At 43.1% G+C, this 19,202-nt stretch overlaps 2 protein-coding genes across 3 annotated transcripts; one reads left to right on the top strand and one right to left on the bottom strand.

Moving 5' to 3' along the window:
* The first annotated feature begins 323 nt into the window (after positions 1-323).
* LOC118244803 (galectin-related protein A-like) lies at positions 324-6,900 on the top strand. The gene is made up of 4 exons (XM_035540034.2): positions 324-493; positions 3,290-3,378; positions 4,114-4,288; positions 4,671-6,900. The coding sequence occupies exons 1-4, from the start codon at positions 467-469 to the stop codon at positions 4,812-4,814; spliced, it is 435 nt and encodes a 144-aa protein (XP_035395927.1). The 5' UTR covers positions 324-466; the 3' UTR covers positions 4,815-6,900.
* Positions 6,055-16,677, bottom strand: PLEK2 (pleckstrin 2). Of its 2 annotated transcripts, XR_004777641.2 has the most exons (11): positions 16,554-16,677; positions 15,960-16,160; positions 13,275-13,439; positions 12,116-12,297; positions 11,305-11,396; positions 10,784-10,971; positions 10,281-10,382; positions 9,276-9,359; positions 9,112-9,173; positions 7,951-8,029; positions 7,045-7,115 (listed from the first exon to the last, which is right to left on the bottom strand). XR_004777641.2 is itself a non-coding variant. In XM_050711270.1 (10 exons), the coding sequence occupies exons 2-10, from the start codon at positions 16,005-16,007 to the stop codon at positions 6,988-6,990; spliced, it is 1,068 nt and encodes a 355-aa protein (XP_050567227.1). In that variant the 5' UTR covers positions 16,008-16,160; positions 16,554-16,677; the 3' UTR covers positions 6,055-6,987. The 2 variants fall into 2 exon arrangements, 1 of the variants encoding a protein (XP_050567227.1); XM_050711270.1 differs by lacking the exon at positions 9,112-9,173 and having other exon boundaries at positions 6,055-7,115.
* Positions 16,678-19,202: the final 2,525 nt, after the last annotated feature.

Genomic DNA, 19,202 nt, shown 5'->3' with positions numbered 1-19,202 from the left:
GAGATATGACATATATATATATATTCACCCCTTTAAGAACGGAGGGAAGAGGCATAAAAATGCATTTTATAAAAAGACACAATACTTAAATGCATTAAATGTATGTAAATAAATAAATACGTCTTACACACGTGTGCGTTATTAAGTGTTCCTCTAAAGCGCGCGCCCGGCCCTCCCATGCAGGGTGGCAGGGTGCCGCAGGGGCTCCCCACCCTCTCACCCACACAGCCTGGGTGTTTCTGAGCATCCCAGGGGGACATGAGGGGCATGACCAGGCATGGGGGCCGTGACTCAGCTGCTTGGCTGGGTGGCGTCCAGGCACTGCTCGGCAGAGATAACCACCACCACCACCACCACCCCACATCCTCCCTTTATTCTGAGCTTTTTGTTTGTTTGCGTCCTCACTCGAAACAAAAGCTCCTCCGGGGACTCCTGCAGTGGAGGCCAGTGTGCGCCCAGAGCAGTGATGACAGAGAAGGAGAGGTGTCCCAAAGTAAGTGAGCGAGTGGGTCCCCAAGGGCTACCAAACAGAAAATATGGGAAGGGGGCCATGTCCCCATGCATGCGCTGGTACTCACCTGCACAGCCCACAAGGTGCTGCAGGAGCTTGTAGCACTACCAGCTATGGGGTCCTAAGTATTTCTCACCCATGCTGTCGTCTCGGTATCAGCTGAGGGTTGGCACGTGGGTAGTCATGCCTCTGAGCTTGTTTCAGCTGTGATGGAAAAGCTGGAAGTGTTGAAACTGTGCAGTTGTGGTTTGATCTATTCAGTTACGATTCCATATGCTTTTATTGACTGTATTTCGTATGGTGCAGCACTACACAAACTATTTCTTGACCTACACCAAAGATGGTCAAGGGGCTGGAGTACATGCACTATGAAGACAGGCTGAGGGAGTTGGTGTTATTCAGCCTGGAAAAGAGAAGGCTGCAGGGAGACCTCATTGCAGTTTTTCAGTACCTAAAGGGGGCTTACAGGAAAGCTGGACGGGCACTCTTTGTCAGGAAGTGTAGGGATAGGACAAGGGGGAATGGTTTTAAACTAAAAAAGGGTAGATTTAGGTTAGACATGAGGAATAAATTCTTTACTATGAGCGTGGTGAGGCACTGGAACAGGTTACCCAGAGAAGCTGTGGATGCCCCATGCCTGGAAGTACTTAAGGCCAGATTGGACAGGGCTTGGAGCAACCTGGTCTAGTGGAAGGTGTCCCTGCCTTTGTCTGCCCTTGCCCAACTGCTTGTGCCTGCAGGGGGGATGGAATTAGATGATCGTTAAGGTCCCTTCCAACCCAAACCATTCTGATTCTATGGTTTATGCAATTTGATTTTAGGTGTCTCCTTAGAGCCAGACTCCATGTTTGAGGAGCTGTTTCCTCACCTCAGAAATGTCAGGTGACTGATGCTTTGCTTTTGTTACGAGGTTTACAACATACCTGCTGGAGTCACCTGCCCAGTTCTGCAAGAGTGAATGTACATCGTTAACAATGATCAGTAGAGCTGTCATTTCTGAAGGGATTTTTCTTTAACTTCTTCTTACACTGGTGTTGTTAGAAGTTAGGGGTATATTAATACATCTGCGGTGTGGTAAAAGTTGGCTGGATATAAATATCTAGGAGGGAAAAATTGTTTAATGTCATAGGTAAAACATTTTTCATCTTGAATTTGTGTTCGCATCAAGTAAGCTGGCATTCATCTAACATTTTTGAATTCTAACGTATTAAATTCTAACATATTTACTAATCATCTGAATTTGAAAATATGTATGAAATACCCATAGCAATGTACACTTGAATGGAAACCCATAGGTTTCCACACTAATGTAGTGCTTCTAATAGCCAAACTACTAAATGATACACATACTGTGCAGTTCTAGCAAAAAATGTCTGAAGTTTTTCTTTGGAACATTGGAAGGATAAGGCACTTTTTATCTGTAACAGTGTCTGTCGTGCACTGGCTTGGACAATTATCAGTGTCATGCAAACTGCTATTAACACTCAGTGTTTCACAACAGCTTCTCTCCAACAACGATGCATTTGGAGTGATTACATGCTACAGCGTAGTACACAGAATGCCCCTACTATTTGGTTCCAAAATCTCTCTTATTTTTCCATGCTAACCATCGCCTCTATTAGTTTCTCCACTGACCCTCAAAGCAGTCAGAGAATTACTTGGAAAAAGTAAATGTGGCTCTGGTCTTACAATGGAGATTGCACCTACAGTAAACGGGAGAAAAGCAGATCACCAAAAAGTGATGGCATTTTAAAGGTACTTAAAGGCACATCAGGGTCTACCTCTGATAAATACAAAGAAGAAATGGAACTTCTGACTAAATACAAGGAAGCAGTGTGAACCAGGCTGAACAATAAAACTGACCTTTACTCTATCCCAACCCATCCTGTGCACTGTGAGTGTGTGGAGACTGATCTCCGCTTGCTGGCTCTGCCCAAGGGCCCCTCAGCCTACCTCCTGCTCCCAATGGCAAAAAGCCAGTGCATCTCTGCCAAATCACTTCTTGTGTGGCACAGCCACAAGAAGACGACAGCCAGGGAGGATTAGCTACCTCAAGATGACAGCCAGGGAAGATTAGCATGGGGTACATGTGTTAGCTGGTCATCCATCAGTAGCAGTGTGGTTGGGATCAGGTGTGAGGACACAGTGGTGTTTCTGTCAAAATACAGAGTTTGTGCTGGCGTTATGTCCTGGCAGAGGACAGAGACTACCCATTCTGGTGTGAAGCCTTTTGATACCAAGTTAACCTAGCAATGTTTTTTAACAAATTTGAGCTGACAGTAAATTCGCACACGGCCTGCATCATGCTGCTGCAGAGCTTTTGATCTGCTCTGTGGAGCGCTGTCATGACCTGATTTTTCTGTGTCATTAGACTGTTGTGTCACATCACTGGGTTGTCTGAGGTGTGGCAGTTGTCTGGCTCCTGTCACTTGAGGCATGAGGGTCACCTTGACAATGGTGCTGATCACATCTGTCCAGGCAGTCTCAACAGTAATCACTGACCACATGTATCTGTCAGGTATGGTACAGGTATGGCGGTCCTTAGTCAGACACCCTCCACCAGGGTCGATGGTCCTGTCAGTCAGCCACCAGGCCGGCATCAGTCATTGTGGTCACGTCAGCCCTCCTGTTTGCCTACAATACCAGAACTGACGGACTTCGTACTAAAGCCGTAAAAAGTACTTTAGGGGGGAGATATTTTTAAATTCTTTTTATATATAAAAATGCAATCAAGCTATCAGAGGTAACCTACTGCAGCTTGTTTCCCGTCCCCTGTAGGTGGAGCAGTATGTCGGTGAAATTAAAGGTGGACTGAGACCTGCCATGAGAATCACTGTCATAGGGATGGTACCTTCCAATCCCAAGAGGTAGGTGGGGGTCACCTGTTCCCATATGTTCTCCTGCATGCCTTAAATTAGAAGATTTCTTGAGTGTCTGTGCTCTTTGGGAGGAAGAAAGACATACAGATTCATAATTTACGTCTCTATTTAATTTTTCTGCTCTTAAATTAAGATGAGAATGTTGAGAAATGATTCACTATTTGGACTTTCTGACTGTTCCACCAGCATTTTCTACTCCTTGTCTTTATCTAAATATGAACTAGAGGGGGGTGAACAAATGGCATTTCTCTTCCAGGAAGAGGTGCAATTCAGAGTCCATATCTGTCCACTGGTGGCTGGAATCAACACCACTTAAAAAATAGTGGTTTTGGCATGGGAATTGTAGGGCCATTGCTCTGTTTAGTCGATGACAGCAACTGTGCTATCATTACACTTTTTTCGCATCTTTGGCAATCAATTCCAGCCCTTTCAGTGGTGAAGCATTTTCCATAACCTCTTTTAGGACACAAATTGGAATTGTTATCTACAAATATTTGATTTCAATCACAAGAGAGGGAAAGCAAAATCAGAAGTCACTAGCATCCTACTGGAAACTGGAAGAGAAACAAAGAATGTCCTGTTCTCAGCCCTTTCTGCAGCTTCTAAGCCTGTGCACAGTCCCTGTAGGAGTCCTACATTTCAGTGTGAAAATCAACAGCATCTGCCATGTTCCCCATGTCCTTTTACATTTCTGAAAGCCCCAGTCATTTAACTGTTTTCTAGCTTTTCAGTGACTCTGCTCTGTGATCCAGTGGATGCAAACAAAGATGTCGGGATGCTATTTACAGTTAACTTTAGTGACAAATCCATCACCCGAAACGCACGAATTGCTGGGAAGTGGGGGATAGAAGAGAAGAATATTCCCTACTTCCCATTCACAGCAGGGGACACATTTAAGGTAATTTTTGGGATATTACGCGTAGGGTGAAGAAAAGGAGAAGAGCAGGGCTGAAGGCTATGTATTTCACCTCAAATTGCTAGCTTTTGAAATTGCCAGGTTAACAACCCTGGCATACTAGTCTAGTATGGCACAGAGAGCAACAGCTCAAGCCCTCACAGGAGACATTAATTTCTTTCTCTAGTTTTACTGAGAGAACTCCCTATAAAGAGTTTAATAGTATTACCTCAGCATAGAGTAGGTTATTTATCATGGGCACTTTAGAAGAATTGATATACTTTGTGTTTCACTGTCCCTATTGCATGGGGGTTCTAAGGTCATGCTGATGAAATCAGTTCTGCTGCTGGCCTCTAAAGCCCTCCCCTGTTGTTTTCCATTGCAGATGGAGTTCTTATGTGAACACCAGCAAATACGGGTCTTGCTTGATGGACGGCAGCTCTGTGACTTCACTCACCGCATTCAGCCCTTGAACTTGGTGAAGGCTTTGCAGATCACAGGGGATGTCAATCTTACCAAAGTGGCTTGAATAAACAGCAACCACAATATCAGCATGGGACAAAGAAAAATGTACTTTCCCCTACCAAACTCCTGGCTGATTGTGGGGAACTGGGACTGTGTTTTCTTCATTTGCTGATATGTTTGAAATACACATACTTTTTTTCTAATACACGCTCAAAAATTGCAGATATGGCTGGTCCAGATAGATCAAAGAGCCTCTGCTGAAATACTGTGTCGGTCTCCCAAACTGCAAGATTTATGATGCTATGCAGTATCCTGTATCTGCGTGGTTCCCTCATGCCCCAGACATGGAGCTCAATCCTTTGTTTTGGCCTGGCTGTTACCCATGTGACTAGAACTGGGCAGCGTGCAGGTAGCGAGAATGAGAAAAGGGAATTGGGATATTTCCTTGTGAGTGAACAAGGGAGTCTGGAGGGCCCCAATGAGTCTCACATTATCAGGAGAGAACTGCTTGTCCAGGAAGCTCTGCTCAATCAGCATGAGCTATATGTGCTTCCTGGTATGGAGCAATAAATGTCTTACCACCATCCCAGTCTCTTGCAGGTTGAGTTCTCAGGGACTGAAAAGTTTCAACAGTTGTAGATTTCACAACCTTCTCTGAACCAGCCCTCTGAAATTTTACCTGTAGCTGAAACTGCATTGCCCATTTTTGCATCTGATTAAAACTTCATCTTTACTGGCAAATTTCTTCAGCAGCTTTGTTAAATATTTGACTGCAAATGAGTGTTATGCTGTGATTTCATTGCTGTAGATCTATAAAAGAGTCCCAAATACGTGGCTGTTATAATACCATAGCTGCTGGCTTTGGCTCAGTTTTGATTGCTTGGTAATAACACAGGAAGAAGTGAAAAGTCTCTTGATTAGAGATTTTTTTTTTTTCAATACCTAACTCAGAAGGCAAAAAATCTGTGAAGAGATGGTTCTGTGGATAGAGGGATATCAAATTTCTCTGTGACTTTATGGAAGATACACAGCATGCTGTCTTCAGAGTGGTTTTGGAGACTGCAGAGTCTGTCAAATACAGATACTCAGACAACAGAAGAATTTTGTAAAAATAGAACATTAGCAGGCTGATCAGATGTTTTAGTCATCTCATACATTCCATTCTACTCTGGCTCTGTGGATAATGTCTCACTTCCCATATTATTCTAAGTTTAAGGTGTATGAAACCATTATGATCATATACTCTGAGAAAAATCATGTCTGAAGAGCACAGGAGATTCAAATGCATTGAATTTTTTTTTTTTAATATATGTTTAATGATATCAGAGTCAAGCTTGCTAGACACATAATTGAAAATTTAATGGCTTAAAGTAAAAAAAAAAAAGCAATAATGAGAATTGCTATTAGAGTTCTCAGTCCACACGGTGCTCCACATAAATGGATTCATGGTGATAAACATGAGGAAGTCTTGCTTTTAGGGCTGAGTGATTTTTTCCACTATAGTCAGCACCAGCCATTGTCTAGAATAAATGCCACTGATCTGATACTCGGGATCGTGTAATACGATGGGTCATTAACAGCACAAGAATAATGGATGTACTGGAGATGAGAATCCTTTGGTCTTTTCTGGCATAACAGAGAGCCAAACGGTAGAGCAGACGGATGGACAAAGAGACCCCCAGTCTGTTTCCCGGTAGCAATTATCCCAGCACATAATTGCGACTTAGCACAAGATTCTTTCACAGTGTATCAGGCAGTCTCAGACACCAGGACCTTTCAGACTGTGACGTTCACACACCTTGATTCTATCCACATGAAATAATTAAGTTTATGAGCCCCTTTATAAAGGGGAAAGGAGCAAGACATTTCTGCTTTAGAATAAAGCACAACCTGGATCTGTCAGATATAGACTGAATACTTGTACAAGAGATTCTTTTTTCTTCCATCTTGGAATAGTATATCTCATTGTTTCCTTGTAAAACATCATTTGTCTGTATCCACCTGTTGTCCTTTGTCTCTTGGTTAGACGGTAAATTCCTGGTGGAGAATTATTCCAGATCTGTGTGACTCCTAAGCACCTAGAATTCTGGTCTGTCAGGAATTTGCTAGGTGTTATGGAAATACAAATAACAAAAATAAAATGCCATAGTAAAAAAAAAAAAAAAAAAAGCCAGACAAAGGGAGCAGGAAACTTGGTCACAAGTGTGACTTTTCTTTTGCCATTGAGTCCACCTTACTCATGTCAGTGGTTTGATTGCCTCAATCCATTGTGTTCGCTCTGCCTTGGAGCTGGCCTGGATATAATAATGAATGTCATTTTTGGTGATGATTTTGAAAAGGTTGCCTTGTACATTGCCTTTCACTCCTGCAGAGAGAAAAATGTGACAGATCAGGAAAGTGCATAGAGAACTGCATTGCGGTAGGTATGATCTTACTGGAGTTGTATGTTGGAGAGATGAGCTCTCCACCAGTTTGCGCAGTAGGTTAGATTTGTTCCTGCCCATCTCTGGGTTCCTGTTAGTAAGGAGCTGCGTTGTTCATCATGGCCCTCCATCCTGGTCTGTATCTTTTTTAAGGCTCTGTCTTCTGTCTTTAGAAAGATATTCCCTATTTGTGATCCACACATTGTGCTTACTATAATAAAATAAACTGCTTTAATAGCAGAAACACTTATCTGTGAGTTTGAGATTCTAGACAAATGCTTAAGCTAAGCATATTCTCTAGCAGAACTGGTTTTTATATTGCTGTCTTTAAGTCTCCCCTACATCTGGATTCTAGCAGATCCAGATGAGAGTACATACATGTGGAGAGGACACATGAATAAGGGACAGCATCAGGGGTGCCTCAAGACTTTGAGTTCAACAACATCCAAAAAGGCATTTCCTCTTTGGCTGTTAACTCCGGAATATTAATCTGTATCTTGAGACTTTCTGAGGGGTCACCTGACTAAGAGTAGTCCATAAAAAAAAAAAAAAAAAAGGAAAACTCAGGATATCCAGAAGTAACTCCAAAAAAATCCCCTTATGGGACAGTCCATCAGTATGGGAATGTCTCATGACATACCTTCTCTCACTTGCAAGGGAGAAGAAAAGCTAACCCACACATTCATACAGCCAGCCATAAACACAAACCCACTCCCAAAGACTGTGTTGTTATAGCATAGGTACCTAAGAAGCAAAGTCTAGAGGTTCATACTTTACCTGCTGGGACTCCATTGTCCTCCAGAGCTGAGACAAGACAGCCACGAAGAGAAAATCCACCTACTGGCTTGTTTTCTTCCTGCAAAGAAAAGGGAAATGAGGCTTAGCTGCAAAATATCATAATTGGAATCACTTCCCAGACCACCCCAATTATTTTTATGAAAGTGGAGAAGTAATGCCAGTCTTTCTGGATATAAAACATCCAAGTCACAGAAGTCAGAACATGTAATTAAAAGTATTACTATTTTGTTTGTGCCTCAGATGTTTCTTTGATGTATCTGGAAATGGTGGAGACCAATTAAAAGCACAAAAGGTAGGCTAACAATCACATTTCAAACTTATGTACAGTTTTATCAATAACAACCCATATTAAATATATGCATATACACACACACTTCTGCAAGTTTTTAGCTTGCAACTATTCACTGAGCCTGTATGGAAAAAATCTGACCATTTTCACTAGTAGGCTAGCTCTTGTGTCTGAACTTCAGACTCTAAAGTTTGAGTTTATAGCATTACAAGGGCAAGTTGCAATGCAAAACAAAACAAAACAAAAATCCCAACAACAAAAACCCAAGCCCAAACCCCAAACCAAAAAAGACCCCACAAACAAACAAACAAAAAACCAAAACCCACACAAAGAAACAGGCAACAAAACATGAACCAGGCTCATAAGTTCACTGTTATGCTGTTTCAGTTTTCTTTAAAAATTACATGAAATATTGCTATAACATATTCATCTTAGTGGCCTCTTGGGCTTTGCATTAACCCCGTGCATCAGGGGCTGATGGATTCACATGCCCTTCTGGCTCACTCTCATTGCGATGGTTATATCCATGACGACAAACTCTACTATTCCTTGAGCACATTTAAATCTGAGTGCCAGAAATTCCTGTAAATATTTTGGGATCAAAGAGACCCTATTCAGCATTGTAAAAAGAACATAGGAACTCCTAATAGCAGAATCACTATCAAATGTTGGGATGTCAGCCCAGAAAGACCACAGCCCAGGAAGAATCCCTCTAGGATCGTGGTCCCAGACTGTGTGGGTACAAGCAAAAGAGGAACCCCTAAACTGCTGCCCCACAGCTAAGGAAAGGGAATCTCAGTGGGGAAAAGATAGGCAGGGGACACAGAGATAGAAAATCATACAAGGACAACCTCCTAGAGTAAGGCCAGAGAGGTCTTATTTCCCAGGACATCAACAGAAGAATCCAGGAGATCTGGGAGAGAGAAACATTTACAGCATGACTGTGTTGTCTTTTCATTATAATATTTAGGTCTGGAAGAGGATTTCTGAGGGTACCAACTCCACACTCACATACCTTAGTGGGGTCATAGTAGTGCAAGAAAGCAGGATCAGCTCTCAAAACAAATTTCCTCACCTTCCAGTTTTTCCTCTTGTGTCCCTAGAAAATGGAAGAATTAATGTTACCACCAGTAGATACCTCCTGCAATGGTCATTTTCCTGCAGGCTCTATGGAAGGCCTAATTAGGTACTGAAAATAGAAGTTTTGCAGCCAACAGAGAAAAAAAAATCTGACATCTTAATAACTCCCAGGATTTTCTGCCTAACATCCTTCTTCATAGATTGATAATTTCTTAGTCTCTCCTTTCTTGTACTGAAAAATCACGGTTCCTCATACAAAAATCCAGAATAAAAATGTGATCATGCAAGGCAGGCAGGTTTCCTTCTGCAGGTGGATGTGTTATGCTGTGAACCAACGTGATTGATCCTCATCTTGCTTGTGGCAAGGGTCTAAAACTAAGTCTCGCAGACTAAGAGTTGGGATCCCATAAGCAATTACCACTGACAGGTAATTACACTTGAAGAACACAGGACTTACCCCCAGCAGAGCATGTGTGTGTGCATGAGTGACCGTCCACAAATTAATGTCCACTTCATGCAAAAGCCAATCTTCCCAGCCTTGAAATTTGGCTGTGGCCAGCAGAATATCATAGCTGCCTGCCCAATCCCGATGGGATAGGTGTGATCAGAAGGACAGTGGATCTACTTGGTGTGAATACAACAACTCTGGTGGAATATGTGTAGGACTTTTGTTTTCAGTATTATTTTATACCTTTCAGTACACACTTAATATATACAGAATATCCAATGAATCCTGCCAGAGCAGCAGGTTCCATAGCTCACATCCTTATAGCCAGACACTCTTCACTTCATGATCTCTGATAACCGTGTTGATGGGCAATTTAAGTCTGCTGGACACAACTCCCCAGCCATGCTTGTGTAACTCTCATTCACTCTCCTTGCAGCTGTAAGAGCGGTCATTTTTCTTGCTTCACAGTGAAGGTTCAAAGATTGTGTTTACCTGTTTCACTAAGAATCCTTGCTTCACAATCGTGCCACTTAATTCAGAGATGTTAAATTGTAGCTCTTCCTTGGAGCTGAGCATTTTCTTACTGCTCTCAGCCTGCAAACACAGAAAAGATGGCTCCACTTTTATTTTTAATCTTAAGGACAAAGTTCTGCATTTTATTTTCCTTGAGCTGTTTTTAGTGCTTTTTTTCCCCAAGTGAATTCTGTATGGCCTCTGTTAAATGCAGACACAGCAGTGCCAAGGGCTGCAACCTATTTAATGCCAAATTACCTTATTTGTAGATCCTTCCATATCCTTGTAGATTTTTTTCCCCAGCAAAAATACAAGTACAAACACTATTGAAAGCCCAGAGCAGCCCCTTTTGTGCTTGTTTTCACAGCTTACATATTTTGCCTTTGGGTGCATGCTGTGTGTGTCCCCCTTTACCACTGCCTCAAATCAAATGCCTGACCATGGGCAGAGGAGCTGCCTCTGCTGGCAGCCACACCACTTACAAACATGTACAGTGCGGTAGAGTCGTCGAGGAACTGCTCAGAGAGGTCGCTGTAGCGCATGGCCTCAATGCTGCGGGCTCCCACGGGCTTGGTGAAGTTCTCCTCCATCAACATGGAAGCCAAGGTGACGGCCTCAAACCGCGACACAGCAAAGCTGTTGGAGATGAGCCAGTCCACCAGGGCAGAGCCTGCAGGGAGAAAGGCAGCTCTCAGACCAAGGCAACCCGCTCTTCCAAAGTGAGACTAATGTCTCCTGCCATAACAGGCCTTCCTTTGACGAAACACTTTGGCACCATCATGAAGGCTGTCAGTGAAGTGCAAGGTTGACTGAAAGAGTGGGGTCCTATGTATGCTTCCATCTATCCACAGAGCAAGAGAGAAAGGCGTTGGAGAATTCAGCTGCACCAGTACTTTCCAGTGGGCCATAACTGATCCCACCATCAAATCAGTACAGTGGCTCCCTTGTCCCTACAATGTGGCATGTCAGATGCGAGGAAGTCCTTTGTCTGCAGCAAGCATACCTGTGAAGGTCTCTTTGTATCTGTTGCCTTGCTCCAAGTTGCGGGTCAGCTTAATTCCAGTACTGCTGTCACGCATTTTATCCACTATGTGGCTGTAAAAGAGTATACAGGACAATGTTACTTTAATAGAAAGTCAGGCAGAAACTGTCACATGCTTCTGTCAGTGCCCAGGATGTCCTAATGATTACCAGCATAAAGCTTGAAAACAATCTGGATTAGTTTAGTCCTGAGTTTGTAGGAAAACTTTATTCTCCCAATGCACAACACTAAAAAAGATGCCTCAAAGTATCTTTCATTTTAAAGCACTTCAAATTGGGCTACAGTCAGACTCCATCTGACACAAACCATCTCAACACAAATCAAATTCATGCCATTTTCCTATTTCTTAACAGAAGTTCTCATTTAACAAGACGCACCCGGAAAATCCTAGCCTGGATTCTGGCTGTCAGCTTTGAAAGCTCACCAACATGGCATGCACAGTCATCTCTGTTTTTTCGTGACCTTACAACTTGCAAGGTAATGCAGCTCCTCAGTCAGAATATCTCTGCAGCTGACTAGCTGCCTTCAAGCCAGCAGTGGCATGCCTGTGCAGAGCCCCTATACACCCAAAAATGAGGGTCAGGAAAAAAATGCATTCCTGTGCCCTGACAAAAGTGTGTGCAAATCCAGGACGGAGCAGCCAGTATAGAGGCTCCTGGCCATGAAGGAGCAGATCTGTGCAGAGAGAAGCTTCCCTTGACCCTCCCCATCCAGCAGCTCAGGTACTTTGCAGACTACAGCGACAGTGCAAGGTGAAACTATAAGCACTTACTGGAGGCTGATATTCTCCAGCAGTTTGAAAGAGTTCTTCATTCTGTGAAGCTCTTGTACCTGCACTGGGTGACCAGCATGAATGGCTCCAGTGATGTCCAAAGCCCAAGAATCTCGCTCCTCTCTGGAGCAACATTCAATGAAATAGTCTGTGTTGGTTTTTGTCCTTAGTTTGATGAGTAGCTGTGGAGAGAGAAGTGCAAAGCAGTAATAACATTTAGCTCTTGCCCTCCACTCGCATTTTGCTTTCTTTCACTGCTAGCCCAAGTCACAGAAATCGTGTGATACGGTATCCCTCCTGGGTAATACTGGCCTGAAGGACGCTGGATACAGTTCAGTTTTTGGGGATATTTTTTTTTCCCTTAGATCCCTGGGTTTTTGGTTACAAGCATGGTTTGTATACGTGGAGCTTGTAATTCTTGAAAGAGAGCACACTGCCCAGAAATGGGATGAAATAGGAGCATGCTGCTGACTGTGGAGTTTTCACATCCAGATCTCTCGCTTATCAACTACAAACTCTCACTAGGCTCATTCTTCCATGAGATGTACCGAAATAGTCAGCAATTTACAGAGTCATTTCCCTTCTGGCTCTTCTGAGGGGAAGTCTGCGTGACCACTGCCCACGGGTGAGTGGAAAAGCCCAGGAGGCACTTTCCTTTCCAAAGCCTTTTTGCTGGAAACTTTCCACAGCAGTGAAGACCCACTGGGAAAGGAAAAGGGAGTCTGACCTGTCTGCCTGAGAGCCCTGTGTGAATATGGACAGTGTTTACAGCCTCTAACCATAGATGATAAGCTGTCTTTTTTCCCTATCATTCTCAGGTTTAATTGAGCTGCTCATGTCCTCTCTCCACATATTGTTGGGATGATGCATTTGCATTTATTCTTCTATGTCTGTGAGGCTTTTTTTTCCTTTTTTCTTTTCGTTAGTGACTGCACCTCAGATTTGGGCACAGAGCATGACAAAGACACAACGAGGCAGTTAACTGCTAGTCCTGGTTACATTGCAAATGGCAGTTTTGCTTTTAGTGAAGCCTACTTCTGGAAACACATGCCCCAGTGATGTAATTACAGCAATCAAAGAAATCAGGGGGAGAGGAAAACACAAGAGAGAAATTAGAAAGCGAGCGTCAGTGAGAAGGGATACATTTTTCTAGTCTTACCGGTCTGTTCTCATATTCCAAGCATGGACAAGTAATAGTGCAGCCATCCAAGAGGATCCTGCCCTTTGGAGAAGACTCCTTCTTGCCTCCTTCAAGTTTATAGTACAGGAGCTTATCCTGAAGCAGAACAAACCATCTTACTTTCCAGTTATGAACGATATGTCCCTAGAGGGGAAGAAATGCACATATTAATACAAGCATTGAAAAATAGGTGTTTTCTTTTTTGTTTTCATGTAAATACCATAAGCCAACAGGGAACCACATGAAAAGAAACACGAGAAGTCATCGTCAGTCTTGCTCTCCCTGAAATACACATCTTTAGCAATGAAATAACAGTTCCACCAGTGTAAAAACGGGGAGCAAGAACAGAAAGGTGCTTTGCTCTTTCTCCAGCAGAAAGAACATTTTTGCTGGCAAGAATTGTTTCTTGCAACAGCTCACAAGAATTATCTCAAAGAGCCGTCATTTGGGTGCGTGCCCGCCTGCTGACAGCAGCAGGCAGGAACAGGGCTAAATCTGAAATCGGTGAGTGCGTCAGCGTGGTTGGCAGCTCTTGGAGACAAACACTTTCTCTTCAGTGCCCTTGGGTGTTCATCTGTTTTGTTCATTGTCATTTTGGTCGTAGCTGTAGGTGCCAAGTGGTCCAGAGAGTGCTTTGCTGTGTGACTTGCCTTTTCTTTACATCCCCCCATGCTGCCAGATGGTGCTTTATTTCTATCCTGCCTACCTCCAACTTCCTGGGCTAGAACACTCTCTGTGCTACTGTTTTTTGCAAATACTCTCTTTAATGGCAAAAGACTGAGCAACTGCTGCTGTCAGGTACATCCTGGGTTATACGGAATAAAATACCTCTTCTTTCCCCTCCATAAACAGCCCCTGGCTGTCTTTCACCCAGCTGCATGGGAGAGCAAGCTGAGCGAGGGCTGGTGCCGACAGGCTCGGTCCTGTCCTACGGGGTCAGGTCCCACCTCGTGGTGCGGGGAGCTGCCTTGCGTTCCTGCAGACGACGACGGAGCATCACAGCCTGCAGGCAAAGCCCGGGCACAGGCAGCTCTGACACCTGGGAGAGGTGGGCACGGCTAGGAGGAAGGAACATGCAAGGTCCAGTCGTGGCAGGAATCAAAGCTCATTAACTTGCTGTGAGTAAAGGGGAAAACCAGCAATTTCCACAGAAGCGGGGTAATGAGTCTCTAAAATCCAGGGCATGTTAGTTCTAATGTCTGCTAGCCTATACTCAACACAGTTAATCTAGTTTGGTTTTGTTCTTTCCTTCCCTTCACCTTCCCCACTTTTTCACCTGATGTACATCCCCTTCTCCACTTCTCCTTTGCCACGGTTCTTTTCTTTCCTTCTCAGAGATTTCCTCTTTTTAGGATGTGACATTACCTTTTTTTTTCCTTCAATTTTACCTGTCACACATTGTACTTATACATTATAATAAATAATTCAGTCATTTATAATGGATTTATACTTTCTCCTTGCATCTGCTCTTCTTAAGAAATCCATTTCCTTTACCTGATCCCATCCCTTTACTTTTTTTTTCCTCTGGATCCCCTCCTCCCTCAGTGTCCTTTATTCATCTTCTTTCTGGTCTCCTTTCTATCAAACTGCACATCTCAGTGATGTTGCACAGCCAGCCAGCAGTTACAGCTCAGCACGCTGATGACACCCGTTCCTCTCTCAGACACGGTGCCTCCGCTTCCCCTCTCTAATTCGGTAGTCACATAAGAGACACAAAACACGACCACAGCCCAGAGCAGGAGCTGGGGCTGCTCTGCACTCTCCATGGAAGGGGCAGCAGGGCACAGCTCGGACTTCCCACGCCCCGCAGCCGTGAGCCCTGCCAGGAGAGCTCCCGACGAGAATTACCGTCACAGTAGCACCAGAAGCAGACACGTACTGTAGGAAAGCATTTCCCAAGGTTTGGCAAAGCTTTGAACAAACCTTTGAATTGCACTTCAAGTGCACAATCAAAGACCATATTAGTCACTGAGACGGACTTGGTACGGAAAGCTGCTCATGACCCCTGCACCATTGCCCTCTACTAACTGATTCGATCCCATGAGGAGAAATGTTGGGAAAGGCTGAAAACTGTCATGCTGTGTCTCAGTTGATTTCTCCATGCTTCAGCTGAAAATTTCTTACAGTGAAGCTTCTGGGGTGTGCAAGAAAAGTTGTATCAGACATTGCTCTCACACTCTTTAAAAAGAAAATCTGTTCTCCATCCTCTCACAAACCCTGCTCAGCCATCTGCTTAAGAAGGCACAAACTGTCTTGAGAAACTTTCCAAACATCTCCCCTCTGCCCATCCTCCTGTGGCCACTTTCCCTGGTGCCACGTAGCCTTTCACCAGGTATTATTACTTTTATGTGCTCTTCGCAGAGGTGTGCCCTAGGTGCAGATGTACCAGCTTTCCGATAACCAAGGGAGTGACACTGATAGCTCGCTCACTTTCCTCTGGGCAAACGCTGACACGGGGAACTGGACGGAGGGCGGGTAAGGCCTGCAGCTCCTACAGCTTCCTCCACAGGAGCCTGTAGGTATCTGGAGGAGCTCCTCAACCCCTACACTCGACATGCCACCTCGCCAAGAGCCCTGGCTCCATCGGGTCCCTTCTCAGGGGCTGTTTCCACCTTTGGAGACCATCGCGCGCAGGAGCCCTCGCGGCGCTGCCGCAGCACCTACCCGTTTGACGAGGAAGCCCTCCTTCAGGACTCCAGCTGCCTCCTGCATCACGGCCAGCCGCCAGGAGAGATGAGCCCCCGCTGAGAAGAACCTGATCCCTGGCAGTCTGTCTCTCTACACGTGAGGAGTTCAGGCAAGCTCATTTTTCTCCGCGACCCTCCTCCTGAGTGACGTACTCTCCCTTCCCTTTTTTCTCCCGCTCTGTGAGACATTAGTTAAACATTGAGCTGGCTCTGATACATTACCTGCCCTCCAGGGAGGAAAACAAAGGGAAGTCTAAAAAGGATCTCAAAGGGATTTCATAGAATTTGGTATAGTAAAAAAAACTACCCTTGAGTGAGTAAGCCAAGGTAAGCAACAGCTTCATGGTGACAAAAGAGGTGAGACACAGGAACTGCATGGGAGGGAGAAGCAGAGTTATAAAACTATCTCAATTTCAGAAAAGTCCACTTTATGGCATAAAATTTCTCATCTAATAAGTGTATCTTCTAGGGGTTCTACAGATCAGAACACCTCGAGTGTATCATACTGAATTATTAATTACATTGATAATTAATTAATTACATAATTAATTACAATGAGAATTTTACAAACCTTAAAATAATTGCTTTTGATAGAAATTTATTTTACCAAAGAAGCCCAATTGTCTCCCAAAGCCCACTCTACATTCAGTGATCCTTGAACATGTAAACAAAGATTCCCAGATATGCCTACTTCAACTGAATATCCTAAATCTCTACATAAGCAACTACTTGGGTTTTTAGAAAAGTGGTTTGATAAATAAGCCCAGTGCAGGGACCTCTCGAAAGTCCTGAGAGCTTTTGAAACAGTGCCTTTTCTGTGCCTGAATATGAGCTTGAGGGTTTTTTTTTTTTTTCATTTTTGAAAACCTCAGCCATGATAAATCTATTTGATAGGTCTTGAAGAAATAAGCCAGTGTTAGTAACAGTATTTCAGACAGAGCTGCTGTGTACAGTCTTTGCTGTATTGTTAGCATTCCATGACTTGCAGCCAATTTAAGGTGATATATGTGGATAAAGCTACAGACTGTGATAAGAAAAATGACGTACAGTAAAACAAATAACAAAAGCACTTGTTGCTATGCACCCACAAAAAAAAGAGTCCAGAGTTCTTAGGTAAGACAAGTTGACTCACGTATCTCAGTCTCTGCATACTGGATCAGATTACTGGTCATACTTTCCTGTATTGAGGAAAAGGAACAAACAAATCATTACCTTATCTTTATATTATTTTTCTAATTTCTAATGAGGAGGGAGGAAGACTGAGATACCAAAGAAGGTATTCAAACATGACAACGTGCTGGAGACTACCCAGAGAACAACTCTGCATAGATCACGAGAAATACAGTGGGTAACTGAGACTATTTTTTTTTTATTTATATATTTTTTAAATCCATTCCTGTATAAACAGAGAATATGCTAGCTGAGGTTTCAAAAGCAGCCAACCCACATGAAGTGCATAGCTCCTGCTATACTCCCTTTGCCACTTCGGAAAAAGAAGGCAGTCCCATGACAACCAGTTGTGTAAGTCAGTTCACAGTTAGCTGGTTCTTCAGGCTGTTTGAACTGAGTCCAGTAAGCTTAACAGGACACCTAGAGGATTAGTTTTCCTTACAGGTATGTAGTGTTCTCAAATATAGCAATATAAATTTTCATAAAGAAAAATATTTATTTTTTTGTGACCTGAAAGTAGAAAGAAACTTTTTTTTATTTTATTTTTTTAAAGAATGATCTGTATCCGTGTATATGCATAAATGTATATACAAATAAAAGTATGTACAGAAGCAGAATCTTGGGAACAAAACTGAGGAAGTCAGCAGAAAGAAAAAGTTTAGGTTACTGAATGCCCCGTATATCAGAATTAAACTTGGCCCTCTACAAGCCTGCACTGCCCCACCACTGTTAAACTTCAGGTAATAACATACAAACGAGTCACAAAAGGAAGCACACAAGGACATGACCAATACTGAATCAAAGAAAAAAACCTTGAGTCTAAGTAGACAAGATACATTAACATCACATTTGTTTCCTAGACCGTCACACTTTATACAACCAGCTCCAGGAAGTGTTCCATTGCACCGTACTTGAGGTTTGACTTCACATTGCTTGGCTTGTTACTGCAGGCAATCCGTAACAAGGTGGGTCAGGTAATTCCATGCTAGCGAGGACAGGCAGAAGCTTGCAGGGGGCTCTCGCTCAGACAGTGATCTCAAAATTGCACAATAACCAGCCCTGGTCGAAGATCTGAGCAAGTGAGCTTTTTTTTTTTTTTCCCCAGCATGCAGACCACCCACAACACTACAGAAGTTTCTTGGCAAAATTACTACTAGCAATGAAAAAATTTATTGTCAAACTGCTGGTGAATTTTGAAGCAAAATTTCCCTAGCTGGTCATTAAACAACAGGTTTTGTATCAGGTTTGTCGTTTTTTTTTTTTAATACAGATTTTTTTTTTTAATTTCTTCAATGCTTCCAAGCATTTTTTCAATACTTGGGATTTTTGTAATGCACACATCTCCACCCCCCTATTCTACAGAGATTATTCAAAGCTAACAAACTGCCCATATGTTGCTCTCTGAGGTTAAGTAAAAGCAGATTTCTTGGCTTCGTAGGAAAAGGGTCATATACTGTCAAATGAGTCAGTAGATTTGGGCTGTCATATTCAGGCATGTGCTGGGAAGGCAAGTTCTGGCATTCAAGTCTTTTGGTAGAAAAGGATGTGCATCAAACCATATAAAGCTAAAGAGCTTTAGAAAACTAAGTCTTTGGTGGGACTTGAAAACCACTGAGGAGGACTGTTTCATCAGATCCATTTTAACAGGTTGTTTTCTAAATGCCAGCATAGTATTTTAACAAAAGAGTACAGCTGAGCAACTGACAATTTTTTCCATTAAAAGTGACTCCAAAAGACTTTATACATTACAGAATTCGCATTAGCATGGTTAAGAATAGCTATCTGTAGACTACAGGACCACAGACTCAGGGTTAACTGGAAACACAGACTGAGTTGTTTCATTACTGATACCTCCAGTTTAGTCCCCCACGAAGCTAACAATCCCTGATTAGGAGAACCTGCCCAAAGAACAATCCCCATTGCATGCTCTACAATTTCCATTAATATTATAATGTGAACAGCATCACATGGGGGATTACATATATTCAGCTTTTCCAAAACAGCTTCTTTAAATGTTAGGACTTTGCCCTCCAGTGTAGGACGCCATTAA

The sequence above is a fragment of the Cygnus atratus genome, chromosome 5, assembly GCF_013377495.2.
Source record: "Cygnus atratus isolate AKBS03 ecotype Queensland, Australia chromosome 5, CAtr_DNAZoo_HiC_assembly, whole genome shotgun sequence".
NCBI lineage: Eukaryota > Metazoa > Chordata > Aves > Anseriformes > Anatidae > Cygnus > Cygnus atratus.
Note: the sequence above shows the minus strand (reverse complement) of the source record. Positions and strands in the feature narration are given on the sequence as shown.

Bases quoted from the DNA above. Each gene is read 5' to 3' on its own strand.
- LOC118244803 (XM_035540034.2), top strand. From the start codon at position 467: ATGACAGAGAAGGAGAGGTGTCCCAAA. The intron at 494-3,289 runs GTAAGTGAGCGA...CGTCCCCTGTAG, and splicing joins AGAAGGAGAGGTGTCCCAAA to GTGGAGCAGTATGTCGGTGA. The intron at 4,289-4,670 runs GTAATTTTTGGG...TTTCCATTGCAG, and splicing joins CAGCAGGGGACACATTTAAG to ATGGAGTTCTTATGTGAACA.
- PLEK2 (XM_050711270.1), bottom strand. From the start codon at position 16,007: ATGCAGGAGGCAGCTGGAGTCCTGAAGGAGGGCTTCCTCGTCAAACGG. The intron at 11,397-12,115 runs GTAAGTGCTTAT...ACTCTTTTACAG, and splicing joins CTGGAGAATATCAGCCTCCA to CCACATAGTGGATAAAATGC. The intron at 10,383-10,783 runs GTAAGTGGTGTG...CTGTGTTTGCAG, and splicing joins CTACCGCACTGTACATGTTT to GCTGAGAGCAGTAAGAAAAT.